We start from the raw sequence: 19899 nt of genomic DNA, 5'->3' as shown, positions 1-19899 counted from the left end.
GAACGTGGATGTTTAAATTTTCATATTATTATTTAAGTCCAGTTTAGCCGTATTGTTAACGTGCGCTACTTCGGTGTGCGTGGCCCCCGGTTCTGTTCTGGGAGCACTAAAATTTTCTGGTATTGGCCCAGTATCATCAGGTAATTGGGAAATTATCTGAATTAGAGACAGCAAACTCCAATTCAGAAAGCCAGAAAAAATGGCGCCTGGGAACCAATGTGCTGGCCACTCCTCTTTCAGTTGAACACGAACATCCTTAATTAAAAATAAGAAAATACATGTTTCAAGAATTCTGCTATAATACAGTTTCTATAATAATTCAAATTTCCGATTTTTTATACATGAAAATTTGATGTGAATGTTCGTTTAAGTTGTAAGTAACAAGTCCGGCACATAAACTCCTAATTGAAATTAATCGAAAACCTGTTTCAACCTTTTCAAAACTTCAGATCCTAATGGGGCGTTTACACTTAGTCGATTTCCGTTCGATTCAGTTGAATTGACGTCACTTTCAACTTAATCGACCGTGTAAACAGGACTTCAATTTAATCGCTTGTTGATCGAAAGCGACTAATCGACTAGCAACTGAATTGAAAGACGTTCTATTTTCTGTGGTCGATTCTACTTTCTTCTGCTATAACACCGCAAATTGTACCAATTACTTTTTGCTTGGACATCTTTAAAACTGCCAGTCGATTTCGAATCGACCAGAGGAGAGCGAGTCGACAAGCAGCATTCAATTTCGGTTGAAACAATTGAACACATCCATCGGCCTAGTTGCTTCGATTTAGTCGCAAATGCAGCGAGTCGATTTAGCCGTGCGACTAAATCGACCAAGTGTAAACGCCCCATAAAGGGGACAATTTGCAGTAATAAAATTTTCGGTTCGTTATTTGGAAAATGCTTAGTGTGAATATTCATTCAAGTTGAAGGCATGAAATTCGATATATAAACCCTCTAATGCTTACACTTCTTATGCTTTGCTACTGTGAATTCAAAGCATTTTTCTTCCTGAGTTATGCTAATTTAGTTAGGATCATGGTTAAGCAACTTTTTGCCAATATACATGTACCTTCATGTTCAAAACTTTCCCTACAGTATGAATTTATTAAGGAATAACTGTTTAAATTAACCCTACAATGCATACTGGGATATATATGGGTGATAGTGGTAAATAATCTGTACTTTCCAACATAACGGTATATAGTTGCTAATGCGTGTTGATCCAGATTGGTAACGTTCGAAGCTAGTTGCAATTCAACAGCTTCCGTATAGATGGCTCTATTAATCGTACCGGTACTTCCGTTACTAATTTTTGTTTATTTATCTTGCAAAACTATTTTTTTTTTACAAAAAAATAAAAAAAAATGCATTGTAGGGTAAGTAAGTACTGATAATTCATCACTTTGAAAACAGTGATCACAAACACATGATATACTTCTTCGACATAGCAATGATTATTATTTTCCCCATGATGTTTTTCTGGGTACGCCATTAACTCATGACAATAAGTAGATATCGCCGGAAAGAAGAATGATGATGTCTATCTTCAAAGCTAATTCAGCAGCAAGTTCTACTCTTCGCAATTTTTGCGAAGTCCGGTACGGAATGAGCCGCATACTTTGGTATCCAATGATCCATTTCAAACTTGTAGCTGTGTGATTTTTTACATACATTTTTTTTTTACTGAGAATCCAATTAATCAGTTACTTATTTTCATTAATACTATTAACACTACTGCTGGGGCCGCTTACAGACTTCATGGGTCCTAGACAATTGAAATAAAAATATTTTTCACGGCTCCCGAAAGGCAGGGGCTCCCTGATATCTGTCGGAGTTGATCCCCGGTTATGGCGCTCCTCATTACTACTACTAGTACTACTACTACTACTACTACTACTACTACTACTACTACTACTACTACTACTACTACTACTACTACTAATAATAATAATAATAATAACGAAATTAACATCTAAAGAAGCAATTGGTTCATATACGTAATTTTGTGCAATAACAACAGATATATGCAGACTTACGTGTTTTAATCCCCGCTTATTTAGCTCCGAAACATCTCAAATCTCTTATTTAAAAAAAGAAAAGTAGGAAACTGACTTTGTTTGTAAAGCATGGATACATAAAAATTCGAAATATAACACTAACATCAAAATATAGATTTATAATGTAAATATTGGAACCATTAGCAAATTGACTATGGCGGAGAATTAGTGAATGTGTACGACATCAAAGGTGCCGATACCGAAATCCCCATGCTAGAAGACTGATCAACTACTATGTAAGAATGCTTTTGTCTGTCGTGAATTAGCACGTGTGGTTAAGTGAGAAGTTTGTGTATATACATTATTTAATGTGTACTGAAAAGTTTTTGATGCAAGTAAATACTCTATGTTAAGCATTAACATTACATATTTATATTTTTGGTGTGAAAGAGTACTATGCTTAAAGAAGAAACAAGGAGTAGAAAGTATGTTCGTGGTGAAGGTGTAATGCAGTGTTCACTCATGTCGCCATCCAAGAAAAACGATATTAGAAATGATGAGGACAAATGCACTGTAGAAATAACTCGGTCGTTGCAATATATATTCAAGAAAAGGAAGGGCAACAAAAGTACTCCAAAGGCTGCTGGTAGACCAGCGGCTCGGAAAAGCAATGATGCGAGATCTAATAACAAATCGGCTGGAAGTCGGGGTTCATTGCGATTGACAACAAACATGATGAAAAGCTTGAAAGGGAAGCTGAGTAATAAAGGTAAAGTGAAGCATAAGGCAGGAACCCCAGTACAAAACACCGATAAGAAAAATAAGAGGCAAGTGAGACCAAAAGTTAGAGGCAAGAAGACTAATGTTGGAGTTAGTGGTATCAATACACAGCGGGGAAAAGGTGCTAAGAAAACAAGAAAGCATGGAGCTCGGGTAAAAGCGGAACGGAAAGATGACCCTGCTGCGGTAGCAAAAGCAAAGCAAGTTCTGAAGGAAAAGAAGAGTGCAATGAAGATAGTAGAAGGATCAGAAAATGCTAAAGTAAATTTAACCCAGGTATGTGTATTTTTTATTCATTTATTAGCCTAGATGTAATGTACAAATTAATTTGCACCAGAGCCATTAACATAATAAAAATCAGTACCAAGTATTATTGTGAAGAGCGTGAATATGTAATGAATAGTGTTCCAATATGTAATGAGTGTAAATAAGTATATTTATGTAAAAAAAAATACTTGTGATACCATAAAGAAACAAAAAAGGTAGACTTTACTATGTCCGTTCCAGTTGGTATCCGTACGCAAACGCAAGAAATTATACGGTACTCGATTAATTTTTACGAAATGGATCCAAACATCTGAAACCCTAAGCTAACACGACCGTACTTATCTCTACCATACCTTACCGGTACTCGGCCTTTTAAAGCGGTCCTACTGAATGATGCGCGGCTGGTGTGTGTAAAATGTACCGAACAAAAGATCTATCGACTTAAGATTTTTACTTCTTGTGTTTGCACAGATGAAAAAGACGGATTCCATTATGTAACTATAAATATACAATTGTTTTTATTTCTTCAGATATTGGTAAGTGGGGTAAACTTTAAATGCACGCTCCAACTGTGCATTGGTAAGTAGGAACTCTTTAAAAGGGTAGGCCCTGCTGTGAAGTAGGGTAGAGTAGAGTAAGATAGAAGTGGGGTAGGAGTAGGAGCTGAAGGTGAGGGAACTTTTGACCCATTTCCATAAAAGTAATAGTGTAATTTCTTGTTTATGAGTGAGTATACCAGCTGGAGCGGGCATTGTAAAGTTAACCCGGTAGGTGTAATGTTTTGGACTTTCCATTTTCACTAGTTATACCTTAACAGAGGGAATTTGTTTCGTAACCTATTACGAGAAATGGGAATAGCAGGGAGCAGAAACAGGCGAATAACAATTGCAGTATATTACATAACGTACAAAAGCAATTTGGTTGCGAATGTGCAGTGTTAGTATTGAGAAATATGTTTACACGTTCATTTTTATACACGTATGCTATTTTCGACTTTATACTCAATATATGTTGCTTACATGATACGGTTGAAATAAGGTGTTGCTTTGTTATGTAATTGAGTGTATTACCTGACCAGCGAACGAGTGCGGGCGGCCGTTTTTGGAACTAAAATGCAAGCAGCAGTGTTTCTAACCGGATTACTTGTAATCAATCTATCATAGTTCTTTTTGTTCTGTTCGTAATAAACCACTTCACGCATATTCTCAAGTCAGGGGCAGATCCAGGGAGCGGGGCGATTGCCCCCCCCCCCGCCCAGAATAGGATGTTTTTTTTTTTTATTTTAAAAATGAAACCTAAGAATTTTCAACTTTGTATTATAAATGTAAAATAAAACTTAAAATAGGTAGGCCTTACTATTTTTTTTTGTTTTACGTTGCAGAAGTCAAAGAAGTTACTTACATTAGCGTTCTTGCTATAAAAAAAAAAAAAAAAAAAAAAAAAAAAAAAAAAAAAAAAAAAAAAACACTCCATATTAAATTGCGAAGAAACTAGCGAGCAGCGTTTTACAGGCTGCTCCTGTTTTATAATGGCATCGAATAAAACGCAATCAATTTTTATACAATCTGCTTAATACACGGTAGAAGCTTACTGAATTGTCAATTGTGCTATGTTGTTCTTAAATTGGTAATTTCCATTCATATATCACTATTCACTATACATCTGCATTACTACAGGAATGATTCACTACAACCATATAACTTACGGTGTTCTTTATTAAGGGGAAAGAGATTAGGCTATGCATAACATCCAAACTGCAACTTTTAAAAACCGTTGGATACACTGCAGAGTGAAACTCTCCGCTCCCCTGTCCCACCGCGCTTGCCCAGAAACTGATGTAAACACAACAGCAGCGCCATCCTCCCAAAACCGCACTACTATCCTGGTCAGGTAATACCCGAAATAATAATAAGTGAAGAGGAAGTTGACCAGGATCTGAACTTAAAGGTAGAGACAGCGAGAATTTTTTTCATTCATTAAAGAAAAATTGGACGACCGGCTTCCAAGATTTAATCGTATGAACGCGAGCGACCACCCTACATCACTTAGTAGCCTAGTTATTCAATGGAAACACTGACTAAGATCATGGGAAAATAATGTATTTCACACAGAGCTTTCATAAGGTAAGAAAAGAAAGAAAAAACACACTTCCAAACTATGTCATGCATAAATGTCGGAAGTCTAACAGAATGGCTTCGTTTGTCGGCAAGTGTAAGAGAAAAAATGGTAAGATATATCGAGTAGCGTTTTATTTATTTATTTATTTATTTATCTATTTTTTTAAAAATTAATTCAGCGTCCGAAGAATAATTGTTAGTTATTTCCTCCGTTAACCCTCTATTCAAACCGGAAGTGGTTCAATTTAGCATTTTACAGTTTCAGCGATTATCGCCATAGAAAGAAAATTAACAAATAGCGAGAATGGTTCTTTGGAAACGAGTTAGGGTCTCAAGACAAACGTGTGTGATTATCCACAATACCCTACTAAAACCGGAAGTGATTCAAATTTACTGTTCCGGTTTCAATAATGATTTCCGTAGTACAGAAACAGTAAAAGATATCAGAAGTGTTTTTGTTTTGCAGTCGATTCAGCATCCAGCGAATAACTTTGTAAACGTACGTTAGTTGAAATTGATTATTTGAATATTGAAATAATGGTATTTTAATTGTATTTTTTTGAAAGAAGATCGATGGAAATTAAAGAAAGAAGGGATACGTCATAGCCGCCGTGCTACAACCTTTTGCATTGCGTTATTTAGAATTATTATTATTTTTTTTTTTAAATAGATTTCTTTCCTTTTTACTTTTAATTGTGGGCGATTTTCTTTCAGAAATATAATTAAATTATCACTTCTTTCATTATTCACGTAACCGTTTAAAATTTTATTTTTGCTGGATACCCACTAACAAACTTGCCGTACGGACTTCAACTCTCATTCCAGACAATTAAGTGAAGCGTAAATGTGCTTAGACTCTCTTCTAAAATTATAGTTTTTGCTGTATACAAAGAGGAGAGAAAATGCTAGAACCGAACTGATGAACTGATGATCAAACCCAGGCCTCCGGCTTACGACGCGTTAACCATACCGGAGGCCAACTGTTTTAATTAAATGTGGTAAATTAATGCCTCCCCCTCCAAAAAAAAAAAAAAAAAAAAAAAAAAAGTAAAAGTGTAGATAAGTTTAAAAATATATTTCATTAATATTCTGTTTCTGTATCATTCTTGCATTTGGTCTTTCATGCAATTGAACCAAAACTTGCGTTGAGTGTTTAATTTCATTTTTTTTTTTTTTTCACCATATTAGCGATATCAGGTCAAGCTGCCGGGAAACTTTCCTTTTTGATATCTTTACATTTTGAAGCACTAACTTATATACTATTATTCGTGTTGGATTTGTCTCACGCAAGCTGAGCAAATACAGAGTAGAGAGACGTTTGTTATCCAACACTTTGCATATAAAATAATTTTAATTATCTTCGGATCAACCTTTCAGATTTGTGTAAAAATTTACTTTAACTAGCAGAAGAATCACAGGTGATTTAACCTTTACAATCAGAATAAAGCTACTGCATTCAGATTTCGTAGTACCATTCTCTACTGCATAAATACTTTTTATGTTCCATTCAAGAACTCCTGTCGTAAGGCCTACATACGGACTTTTAGAATAAATACTTACTTACAATAGGAATATAACATATCTGTTTTGCCAAGGGAAAGCCCAAGGTTTTAACTGCCTTCAGCGATTTAGTAAGGAATTTAATCCTTCAACGTATGCAAACTTACAAATCCCGCTGTTCAAATATGCATTCAATTTTATGTTAGTTATAATGAGAAACACTTGCATAATTAATTTTGTGTGCTCTAAATACGATTGACTGAGTTGGGTTTAACCCCGTAGCGAGGTTATATGAGACAGACCTACAGCTTAACGTGGGATCCAAACCACATGAGCTCCTGCTAGGAGTGAGAACCCAGGCCTCCAACATCAAAGACTGCAGTTTTTAAGGAGGGTTTAGGATTTTAGATTTCTGGACTTGCGAAACTTTATTGATATTAAATTGCAACAAAGTGACAGTTACAAAATATGATAAATATTCTTTCGCGTGCTATCAATCAACATTAGTGACACTATGCGCTGCAAGTCCTCTCTGAATGACCGTGCTATTGTTTTGCATGTAGATAGCATATACATGTGTATAGGTGGCGGAAACATGCTTCCACTTGTAGCAGTGCCACGGCAAGGTAAGATGTACGTGATTCCAGTCATGTCTACGACTACGCGACAGTGCTTAGTCGATTCTGTATGAGGTAAAAACAATTGTTGGCGTGCCTAATTTTGAGTGTGTACAAAAGACAGGATTTAAGTGTGTGTTGATTTCAAGCATTTTTCCGGTTGAATTGCTAGGTTCATTATTATTATTTTAAGTACCAGAGTATAGTTAGTATTTGCATAAGCTCCGAAGATAATCATCCTTGTGGCGGAAGATTAATTTCAAATCGATATTCCTCAGACATTAGATTATTTCAATAAGGTGCGTATAATTTTCATTATTTTTCAATAATAAGGTACTCTTGCGCTTACGAATATCGGGTTAGCTTATGCTGGGTTGAGTTCTCTTTTTAGTTTGCTGTATTTCACGTGATTTACTTGGTCATCTTTGGAAAGTTGTCGATTATAATGAAACTTTTTGAGTATAATATTTAGAATATTTAGATATTATTTATAGATTTAAATAATATAGTTTTAATCTTTTGTAGGTGAAAGAGGGCGTAAGTGCTTTGCTGAAAGTACATACTGAAGAAATGAAGGAAAAATCTGAGTTATTTGATGATGAAGGAAAGCCTATTAATATGCAGATTGTCTGCATAAAACTCCCAGAAGGCCCAAAGCGGATTCTACGATTGTAAGTGTTTTATGTAACATAAATTTCGATATGTTGTAATTTTTTTTCTCGTAGTTGTATTACTGATCTGTGAAAACATAATTTATGCTTCATATGTAAATATTTTATTCATATTATTTGGCTGGATTTGAAGTGCAGCAGTGATACCTTGCCCTGTATGTGATTAATGGAAGTGTGATTTTAAAAATTGTTACTTGGTTATGAGTATGTGGCACGTCGAAAAGTAGCTTGACATTTATTTGTTAATAGCTTGAGTATAAACAGTCTTATTTTGTGTCACGAAGTTGTTGAACTTGGTTGAAACAGTTTCAGTGTGCACTGATACCTTTGTCGATGACTTGTGAATGCTGCTAAGCTGGAGATGTATGTAAAGGTTCCTGTGTAATCTTTCTGAGCGGAAAAGTGAATATTTTGCTTTTCAAAACTGTAATTAACTTGGCTTCTTGGTAAAAGTACATTGTATAGTTTATAGGTGCATTACTTTAATTTGTTGTCCTTCTTGTGAATAGAAGTTGGAGTGAATGATTTGGGAGCCTAAACATATAAAATCCGTGAGGTGTTACGACAAACTTCATTGTGTTTTTTGTGTTTAGTGTCCATAACTGGCAGAAAAGTGAATTACAGTTATCAGAAAATTCATTCGAAATTCTATATTCAGGAAAGACCAAATTGGAACGGTGATAAGCCTGTAAACTATACATTGTACTTTTACCAAGAAGCCAAGTTCATTACAATTTTGAAAAGTAAGGTATTCACTGTTTCGCCCAAAAAGATTCCTCAGGAAGACAGGAATCTTCACATATGTCTCAGCATTTAGAAGCCATTCGCAAGGATATTAGCGCAAACTGAAACCGTTTGATTGAGGCTCAACTACAGGTGCTTCGTGGTACAAAGTAAGACTTCATATTTAAGTAATTACAGATACTTTGTTACTCTTTTCATGTGTTTCGTTTGGTGAAATTTAGAAAGACAGATAAAATAAAATAAATAAATAAATAAATGAAAATAAAAAAAAATACAAGAAATTTAAAAAATAAGTAGCTTATTACTATCCAGATTTGCAACGAAAGAGGGTTATTTGATCAAGCAATCTGGAAAATAATAACCTCATAACAGAGAAGTTCTTATTACTGGTGTTCTCGTTGATGTTCTTTCCTCAAATGTCGATGTAGTGTGCCTCCCATAACATTTAGATGGAGGAAGATGGCAAGTGAGACAACGATATATTAGATTGATTCATTAGTTCGTGCCTGATATATTCTCCCACATTGCTCACACAATCTTTTCCCAACGTTCAGGCAGTTGCCGGATGCCTTTACGAGAAAAGAAGAAGAAAAAATAATCAATGGCTTGGATGGATAGAAATCATCAATGAAATTTTGCAACTGTTCATCGTTTTCGAATGATATGGCACGAACTGCATTCGACAGGGACCGGAAAAGATGGTAATCTGTAGGAGCCACATTTGGGGAATACGTAAGATGAGGAAGAACAGCCATTAAAGCTGCTGAATGGCACCGATGTGGTCGGTCTATCGTTGTTCATGAGGATGAAAATTTCATGTCGTTGATTCATGTTTTTTACTTGAAGTGCTGCATGAACACATTGGAGTTGATCACAGTATACAGCAGCAGTGATGGTACGATTACAGGGTAGGAGTTCACTGTGGATAACCCCTTCCATGTCCCACCAAAAAGATAATATTGTCTTCTTAGCATGGCAATTCTGTTTGGGATATGATGTTGCCTTTATTTTTGGGCTGAGCCATTCTTTTCCTTCAAGTTTCACACAGGCACCGTTTCTCATCTCCAGTAACAATACACGAAAAAAGGGCTGATATTGGCGACAGGATTCACGATGGCAGAAAAGCAAAGAATCGCATATGGCAATACGCTGGTTCTTGTTGTTTACACTGAATGAATGAGGTACCCATGAATCCAATATTTAAACCTTTCGCATATTTATTAACCAGTTTTAGGTATTGCACAACAGTTGCCTGTCCACTGCCCATCTCCTGGCCAATTCGTGGGTGGTGTGACGTGGATCGCAGTGGATCAACTCATTTAAATGGTCATCAAAGTGGGATGGGCGACGAGAACGTGGGATGTGTCTCAGGTGAAAATTTCGACCTCGAAACCCTTCCAACCATATCCGGGTGTCCATTTTAGCAATAGCGCTGCACACTGCACAGATTTGTCTGGATGACCTGTTCACAAAACTTTGGTGAAACCTGTATAACAGAACATAACTGAGAGGACCCTTCTTCTCAGCTTTACATTCCATGCTTCCCTGGAAAACAAAGATTTATCAGCCGCAGCAAAACCACAAATAGTGCTACACATTACAGACAGCATAGCTACAATTTTGTATATTCTACAGCATTGTCTTTATCATTGATTAAAAAAAAAAAAAAAAAAAAAAAAAAAAAGAGGCACGAATTACTCAACCCAATAACTGTATTTGTAATATGTTAAATCATCCCTGGTAGTGGTAAGTAGAAATAACTGAGAACTAGGATAGGAATCCAGACTTGAAGAAGTTCTTTTATTTATAGAAGTTGGCAGTGGTCAGTAGTAGTTTCGAAAAAATGAAAAAGATGCTATTTTGTTCTTCGTTGTATTATTTGTTGTTCTTCGTAAAGATTTGTGAAAAAGCTAGAAACAATAGCAATAGGAACCTATTGTGACTAAACATCATCGAGCTGAAAGCCACTGTAGTACCCATACATCTTCTAAGGCTGTGATCGAATGAACTTTTTAGTTGTGTGATTAAGCAATGAATAACAAACTCTATCCAAAAAGTATAAGGCTACATTCACGGAAAATAAATTATTACAGATATATGTAGAATGGTTTGAACTTCTTCAATAAAAGATCCTTTTGCATCAGTCAGGGTATCTATCGGTCACGAATGTCACGAAATCCGAAAACGGTCATGAAAGTCACGAAATTTAGCTTTTGCGTCACGATTTTTATTTTAACTGCAAATGTAAGTACAGATTGGAAAATTTTGTTCTATAAAACGTCAAAATTCACCATCAAAAATGTCTGTGGCCGGCTTTAGACGCTACCAAATCTCAAGCAAAGTACGTTTCCATAGCATGGATGAAAATTCGACCTAATTCGCACTCAAATTCGCTCTTGAAAATGTTAGGAAATTTTATGAATTGGTAAGGAAAAAGTCACGAAATTTCATTTTGGAATTTTAGTAGACACCCTGTTCAGTGCAGCGTTGCTAGCGCTTCTGCCACGTTTGTTACGCCCCCTGGAAGTCTGTAACCTGATTCTCCATCAAGCAATGTGTCGAAGCAGCTTACTCTCCTTCCATTGTCCTATAGTGGTGTTCTTTCAGACTCCGTTTCATCCAAAGTAACAGAAGTCGAGCGATCTGAACTGTAGGTAGACAGAGACAGAAACTCACGTAGGCTACGTTGTGCATCGGCAGAAACTCATCACTAGTTATTACATTGTTCAAAAAGGTAGCCTCCAAGCTCCACACATATTCCAACAGTTCGTGACAAATGAACATTCGGGTTTCCTGTTCGGAAGCAAATTTGGAACACACTTTCCTCATCTGTAAATCACTTGACATCTGGATTTCTGATAACACCACAAAACAATTGCTCATTCCGGGCGCGATTTACACACTACGTAGGCTCAGAAGTAGTTGAACCAAATCTCTTGTACCTGACATCCCTCCACCAACGTCCCTGCTGATGTAGACCACCCCCACTACTTCCTCTTGCTAGGAAAACAGTCCCTATCCCGTTTGTACAGACCCTGTATATAGTATTTAAAAAAATGCTGTTATAAAATGTTAAAAAAGTACTGTTATGATTAATTTGTTCCTCATAATTCGATTCTTAATAAAGATACGAGGTCTACTAAACGTAATGAACTTTCTAGTAACCGAGTGATTATCATAAATGGTTTCGGTGCACATTTTCTGGGTATGATTTCCAGTGAGACTACATTGTTCTGATATCTACAAACAAACTAAATTGGAACTACAAAACAATTTAAGGTAAATATTTTGTTTCTACCTCTCTTTATTGTGCTCAAAATACATTTTGATTATTCACATGCTTTTTCTGAAATCTGCACTGTTCGGTTGAATTTCATATTTCAAGAAGTTGAAAGTATATCTAAAAATGTAAAAGAACTGTTCTGCCTTTTGTACAGTCTTAGAAATGGGGAAGTTAAAGAGTTTATTGAAGTTTGACTAATAGTAATATTGAATAAAGGAGGTGTCAGATTATTATATAATCATTTACTTATGCTAAGTTATATATTTATTTATTTATTTATTTGTTAAAATCTGACACTACGTTTATTAATAACCTGTTTGATCATGAGGATTCTTTCCTTCTGTTGAAAAATTGTACGTGCTATTGTATGAGTATATGAAAATAATGTTGTGTTTTCAATTTTCGCAGGCAAATTCCTCATAGATTGGTATCGGATACAAGTGATGTGTGTTTGTTTGTGAAAGATCTAAATGAAGATCCAAAAGATCATGAATCAGCAGTACAACATTACGAAGATCTTTTGTGCAGTAGTGGCGTCACAGAAGTAACTCAGGTAATTCTCTCTCACTACATATTATGCATTTGCTGATTTGTTAAAAATAACCTACCTGTTTATGAGAACTGTATCCTTTACTACATACTAAATCAATGAAAGTAATGTCGCAGTCTGTGAAACACTAAATTCTTTATATTCAGGCAAGCTAGGTAGGACCAACCAATTTAGGTGTAATTTTAAACCCTCATAAATAAATGGTTCAATCATCCACACAACACATCTTTATTATTTTCACGGAAACTCCGCCACGTATAAAACCAACTAACTAACTCTATATCCTATGGAACCCGGAGTTTCAATGCCGTGTTCACAAAAGCTCTCCACTGACTTCTATTCTTAGCTAACTGGATCCAGTTTCTACTTTGTATTCCTATTTCTGCTAGATCCATCTTTATTGTCCTCCTGTCTGCGCCTTGGTCTTCCTAATGGTCGTTTTCCGATTGGTCTTCCAGCCTAGATTTTGAAAGCGTTTCTAGTTTCTTCTATCCTAGCAACATGACCTGCCCACCAAAGCCTCCTAGACTTGATGACCCTAACAATTTGTGGTAGACCGTATACATTATGTAGTTCCTCGTTATGAACTTTCCGCCATTCCCCATTCCCGTTTCTCTTGGTCCGAATATTCGTCTCAGGATCTTGTTCTCGAATACTTTCAGTCTATGTTCTTCCCTCAGAGTAAGCGACCATGCTTCGCCACGTATATGTATTCATTAGTCCATTTCGAGCTCCATGACGTATTTATTACTTTCCGAGTTCCAAGGTTTTATGTGAATTTCTGCAATTTGTGAATTTCTGAATACATCGTAACAAAATATTGCTACATCATAACTCCGTGTTTACAATACCAAACAGAAACAAGACACACGATAAAGTGAATGGCCCATTACTATTCTAGTAGATGTCAATTTAGCAAACATTTATTACCCGCCAGCATAACCTCTACCTTCCAAAAGTATGTTGTGTGTCATGTAGTCTGTGTATCTCATATTTTGACCTGAAGTATTCTTCTTTTATTATGTGTGTGCTTCTTTATTCTGGAAAATGGGTTAATGTAGTATAATTCTAGGTATCATAGATCCTATATTTGTGCTGCGTTCTCTTTGTGTGTGAAAGCTCAGCTACTCAAAACTTACCAGAACAAGGAGTGCTCTATTTCACATTCATTATCATTTCTTCTAATCAAAGTAACTCTTTTACTTCCGGTGTCTAAATATTGTGTAATGGGCTTATTTTAATACAGAACACTAAATATATATTCCCAACTATTTAACCAGAATATTCAGTCCACGTTGAAAAGAGGCGAGTTCAAATTAGGTGTGATGTGTTCTTCGTCTTTGTTCAGTGTTAATGTAACTGTTATTGTGTTTTTCTTATTTTTTTTTTTTTGTTTAATTATAACTCGTTCTTAACCGACTTAAAAAAGAAAAGATGATGATGATTCTGAAGTCGATCCATATATATATATATATACTTAATCGCCTTTAAAATAAGCACCTTCGGAACACACACACTTGCTTCACCGCTCATGCCATTGTTGGAAGCACCTACGAAAGTCCCCTTTTGGTATCTTCTGAAGTTCAGTCGTCGCGTTTGTTTTGATCTGTTCTACGGTTGCGAAACGGGTACTGGTGCTGTTTCCTTACAGCACTGTCACCTTAAGCTGTTTTTAAGGGTATCTAAGCACATTTCCCCATTTTGCACATGAATGTGATGTTTTTGTGCGTTGCTCGAACAGTGACATTGTTCTAACTGATTACCACATACTTCTCCGTTCAGCTACTCTATTCATGCACTGCCTGCTTTGACCTGTTCACACTTGTGAAATTCATAATTAGGTAACCGTACGATTAGGATTGTACTGTACAAGATTCATTATGATTGGATCACCAATACCGAAACTGCAGCATCATTTCGGGAACCGTGTGACTATCCTCGTGTATATATATATATATATATATATATATATATATATATATATTGTATGTACAGATGGTGATCAGAAAAATGGAAACACCTGTAGTTGGCAACACGTCAGATGTATGGGTTGGCAGTGGTGTCGTGGCGCCCGCAGCGCCGGACCGCTGGTGGTGTTGTATTAGGTCGGTCTCCATACTACGTCAGGCGCAGTGGAACAGCAGTGTCGTGGCTGCAGCAGACGGAGGTAGTGTAAAATGGGAGACCTATCAGATTTTCAAAGAGGGCAAATTGTTGGTGCGCGGTTATGTGGAGTGAGTGTGACGGCAGTGGCTACTGTGTTAGGTGTGTCGCGTGGGACAGTGTCAAAGGTGATGACGGCCTACACAACCCACGGGAAAACCACATCGGGGAAGCGGAACAGTGGGCGGAAGAAAATCATGAGTGACAGGTCACGCCGGGTATTAAAGCGCATTGTCGCGCAGAACCATCGTGCCACTGCGGAGCAAGTGACGGAGGAACTCAATCAGCACCTCCCCCACCCTGTTTTGACAATCACAGTCCGCCGCGAATTACATGATATGAACTTACGGGGTCGTGTTGCACGGGCCAAACTGCTCATCAGGGACCATAACGTTTTCGCACGCCGCAAATGGTGCCGCGACCAAGCAACTTGGACCGTTGAGGACTGGAAACGTGTGATATGGTCAGATGAGTCATTCTCACCCTATTCCCAACCACGGGCCGTGTTTATGTGTGGAGAACGCCCAAAGCAGCTTATGATCTGCAGTGTCTCCGCCCAACTGTGAAACATGGCGGCGGTTCGGTGATGCTGTGGGCTGCCATATCATGGTTTTCATTGGGTCCTGTGGTCACACTTAGCGGACGAATCACTGCCAACGATTATGTCGCAATTTTAGGAGACCACTTGCATCCTATGGTCCGGATGTTGTTCCCGGACAATGACGCCATCTTCCAGGATGATAATGCACCCATTCACACAGCTGACGTTGTTGCAGCGTGGTTTGAGGAACATCGGGATGAAGTTCAACACCTCCCCTGGCCCGCCCAATCCCCAGATCTCAACATCTCAACATAATTGAACATCTGTGGTCCGTCTTGGAAACACGACTCCGGCGACGATTTCCACCTCCATCATCTCTCACAGAACTGGCCGATGCCCTGCACGAGGGATGGTGTAAAATTCCACTTGCTACCATTCACGACCTCTATGCCTCCATCCCACATCGCATCAAGGCTGTTCTGAAGGCGAAAGATGGCCCGACACCATATTAATCTGGTAAGTTGCAATTTCGTTCAGGTATTTCCATTTTTCTGATCACCATCTGTATATATGTTATGGATATGTTCATGCATAACTTGCGACAAAAATACATCGATCTTGGATTTTTTTTCCCTTCCCGATGGTTTTTTTCTAAATTTCATCAAGATGTAATGAAAATCTTTAGAGCAAACCATGAAACATCTCAACAGGTCCAGTGTGAAAACCGTGCTTAGTGCATAATTCACACATTACTTTGACGACATAGGTACGGCGATTCTGATAGGTAGTTTTTTTTTCAAAGAACAACTTTCTCGGTGGTACCTTGTAAATTTCGTGAGAATCTAACAAGGGTTTTCGAAGTTACAGCATGAAACTTCTGAATGACAGACAGTGTTGTCATAATTGTTTGCATAATCGCGTATAGCTTCGATATAGGTACATTAGTTTGGTTAATTTTGTTTGAAAGAGTACGCTTTCGCAGTGGTTTCATATAAATTTCATAAAGATATGATAATAGTCGTCGGAGTTAGAGCATGAAACCCCTTGCCAGCTTGAAAGGGAGGAGTATTAATTGCATATTCATTGTAAAAACGTTAGAGAAATGACAACACCTGGTCACTGAGATTTCAAACATACTATTTCATGTTCAAATTCAACTGTATGAGTGGGCCCAAGGAATGGTACGAGAAACACCTCTACATACGCGTACACAGCTGGCGATGTGCTTCATTAGGCTTCCGATGCACTGGGCATCTTGTATGGTGAAACACGGTATACTCGCTGGAGCACAGTATACATTTCCATTGCATCGTTCCATTCCTTGGGCCTATGGATGGTATGATGTTTCCAGTCCGCTACAGTTGGAGTTCTTTCCTTCGTCCCTAAATTCTTTTGATTACACTCAGTAGATACATTATTTATTCCAGCTGGTTTCCCATTTCGTGTGTCCCAAAGTGCTTGTTCGGATTCACCCTTCAGTGCGTAAACCTTTTTTTTCGAGACGTATGTCCTTTACGTTATATTCAAATATGAAGGACATAAACGTAGCCTTTAGTTTTATTTCAGTGTTTCTGTTATTTTTGAAAAAGTAAAACATGCTCTTTTGTTGACATTGGATCATCGTCAGCTTGTTCTGGAATCAAATACAACAATATACCAAATGATTTTAAAAGTATTTACTTAATTACACCAATACTACCTCGTATGCGTAGTGTTCCCATTAAGTAGCTACGAAGAGCGAGTAAGCAGCTTAGGACTCTCTCTCTCTCTCTCTCGCTCTCTCTCTCTGTTGCGAGAAACTCCCTTCTGCATGTAATATATCTGCAACTGCAGAAATGAGGTTAGCATCCTTATTTAAAAGGAAATTCTTTCTGCATAGTTGAATAACCAATAGCATTACATAAAGGTTGAAGTAAGTCAGCATTTCAATGAATAAACTTATTGTATGAATATTGTCACACTGCGCAGCAGGGTTTTGCAAGCAATTTTGAAAATTCATATTCATACTGCTTCAAGTTTAACCATTGAATTCCACCTTTATAATTCAAGCCTATGGAGTCTCTTTCTAGGAATAAAGAGTGAAATGTAGAAGTGGTTAAACCATTGTCCATTTTTACATCTGACTTTATTCTTTCTGAGCCTTGTATAGACTTGAAATAATAAAAGTAAACTTTAGTCGTTAAAAATATGAAACGGTAGCTGAAGTGAATCTTTAATTACTGTTGAATTCAGTTTCTTTTTATGTTTTCTTTTGTCAGGGTCAAAATGTTAATTAGTGTGTTCGTATTTGTTTCAGGTGATCCCTTTGAAGCAGCTAAAATTGGAATACAGTCAGTACGAAGCCAAAAGAAGATTATGCAACCAGTTTGATATTTTTCTTGCAGATTCACGCATATGTAAGCGGCTGTACAATGACTTAGGGAAGGAGTTCCATAAGAGGCGGAAGTAAGTGTCTGTTGAGCATATAGCTGGCCAACCATTATTCCACAGAAAACGACCAATTTTGCTCTTAGCCAATTTACGGAGTAATATTTTAATATCTAATATGTTCCCGTTATGGTGGTTAAGTTAGAGAGGTGGCCAATTTAACAGATTTTATTGTATTTTAATTTTGGTGCCAAAATGCTATGCTACATTTAAGGATAGTTGATATTCAGTTTAGAATTTAAGCTGCTTCTCTACGTACAAACAGTACATAGAAGCAGGATACAGTGACATAAATTGTCAGCAGAATATCGTTTAAAGGCCTTATTGTCGTTCATATTTTGTTTGAAGCGGACGGTCTTCAATATCAAGGCAGTCTGGTACACTTTGAAGTCATAAAATTTGAGTAGGCTTCAGCATAAAATAAAATTTTAAAAACAAATTTTCTGAAAATGCATACTTAAACATGAGAAATACATATTTCTTTGTAAGAAGGAGAAAAGAGTCGAGTGAATGAATTCACTTCGAGCCGAGCAGAAATTGGACCAAATATAAATTTCTATGTTGTTTCTTTTAAATGTGCAGATTTTGTACATTGTACAAGGTCTTACGAATGTCGGTTAGTAACTTAAAATTTTTGTGGGTAGAAAATTCGAAACTGCGGTTAAAAACTGATCCTATAACATTTTTAACGTCAGTATTGGTTTCATGCAAGACTGATTAAGCCAAACGTTACATGAAGATGGGAAATTTGACGGTTTGCGTGAATTGAAAGAGATGTTGAAGACTTAACAAAACACTGGTGAGCTAGAGCTTTGTGTTAACGTCACACTGCGCACAAGTTGTTGCATGTGGATACATGTCCGTTTAATCGGTGAAACTGCAGAATATTATTACATTCGGTTTCGGTGGACCCTGAATAATCCACGTACTGCACCTGGGCAGCTTATGTAGGTGAGTATAACAATAGGCGTGGTCAACTTAGTGTCCATATAGTTCGTATTGGTGGCGTGGTCCTGTAATCTAGCTCTCGTGGAGGCGAGATAGTGCGGTGAGCAACGGCGCACTCTATGTAAGGGTTGTCCTTACATGATGGTCTTTTCACCTGCCAACTGCACTGGATTCCAGTTTCGGTCGTAGTTAAATAGTAGGTCCCGTCCTTCATAACCTCGGTGTTGCATAAGGAAGCAAAACACAATACCCAATTCAGTTAGCGTGCATGATAATGCCCCTCTCTGTTTAATTAAGTAATGTATTAGAAATGTAGGAAACAACTGACTCTTTTTGATACACCATATTCCTTGTACGCACAAATTCAGTGAAATTTAGAGTGAAAAAGATATTAAGTAACTGAATATTGACTGAATTCGGAAATATGTGGCTGGTCAAGGAGCGCTGTGTAGTGTAGTGATGGGTAGCTGAGTTACCAACAGTCCACTTTGAGTGAAATTTCGAAAGAACTACGTATGCTTTATCATCAGCAGGTAGCTTCACTTTGTAGTATTACCGTATATTTTGGAAACTGTTGAAATTGACTACAGTATTAGTTGTAGGAAGAGCATTTTTTTCTGTTTATTGATAACTTGTGTTCGTCACCTAAAAATGAAAGCTTCAGCACATTCAGGGTTTCTGCAAACTTGAAAGCCAGGAAAAAAGAAGTATAATCAGAGCCAAACAAGTATCGTCAGTATAATAATGTATATGGGGAAACAGAATAAAATTTCTACAATGCTTCCAAAGTTGAAACCTATAGAAACTCGTGGTTCTTTATAAAATACACTGTGCCCGAGAAGTCCCGAACCATTTCTGGGAAGAGCACTTGAATTCAAATGAAGTGTTTATAATATCAAAGACGACACCGGAAGTCAAAGAAATCACAGAAGTTTGACATTACCGCTCTCCATATCTAAGCAGAGTTTCCATCTCTCCCGCTGTGCACCTGAACACGCGCTGCAGCATCGCTGGGGTAATTGTACGCAACGATGTATAAGTGTATTCACGTAGGTGCGCCAAATCTCTAATCTTCACCTTATACAGCTGATCCTTGATGTGACTCCATACAAAGAAGTCCCAAGGACGTTAGATCAGTCGAACGTGCTACCCAGAACCGTGGTGAGCCTTGTCCAATCCAACGTCCTGGGAACGTCTCGTTGAAGTAATCACTCAGAAAGTACGTAAAGTGCGATGGGATGCCGTCTTGTTGAAACACCACCGAATCCAGAATGTTGTTTGGCAAATAATT

At 37.3% G+C, this 19899-nt stretch overlaps 1 protein-coding gene across 1 annotated transcript in view; it reads left to right on the top strand.

The window, feature by feature from the left end:
* Positions 1-2290: 2290 nt before the first annotated feature.
* The window catches only part of LOC145664699 (uncharacterized), a 55221-nt gene continuing 37612 nt past the window's right edge, over positions 2291-19899 (top strand). The window contains exons 1-4 of the mRNA XM_081731560.1: positions 2291-3056; positions 7807-7952; positions 12388-12532; positions 17530-17678. Of these exons, the coding sequence (XP_081587686.1) occupies positions 2457-3056; positions 7807-7952; positions 12388-12532; positions 17530-17678 (1040 nt within the window). The 5' untranslated portion in view covers positions 2291-2456. The remainder of the gene's footprint in view (positions 3057-7806; positions 7953-12387; positions 12533-17529; positions 17679-19899) is intronic.

The sequence above is a fragment of the Thermobia domestica genome, chromosome 11 (genome assembly GCF_964235325.1).
Source record: "Thermobia domestica chromosome 11, izTheDome1.hap1.1, whole genome shotgun sequence".
NCBI lineage: Eukaryota > Metazoa > Arthropoda > Insecta > Zygentoma > Lepismatidae > Thermobia > Thermobia domestica.
Note: the sequence above shows the minus strand (reverse complement) of the source record. Positions and strands in the feature narration are given on the sequence as shown.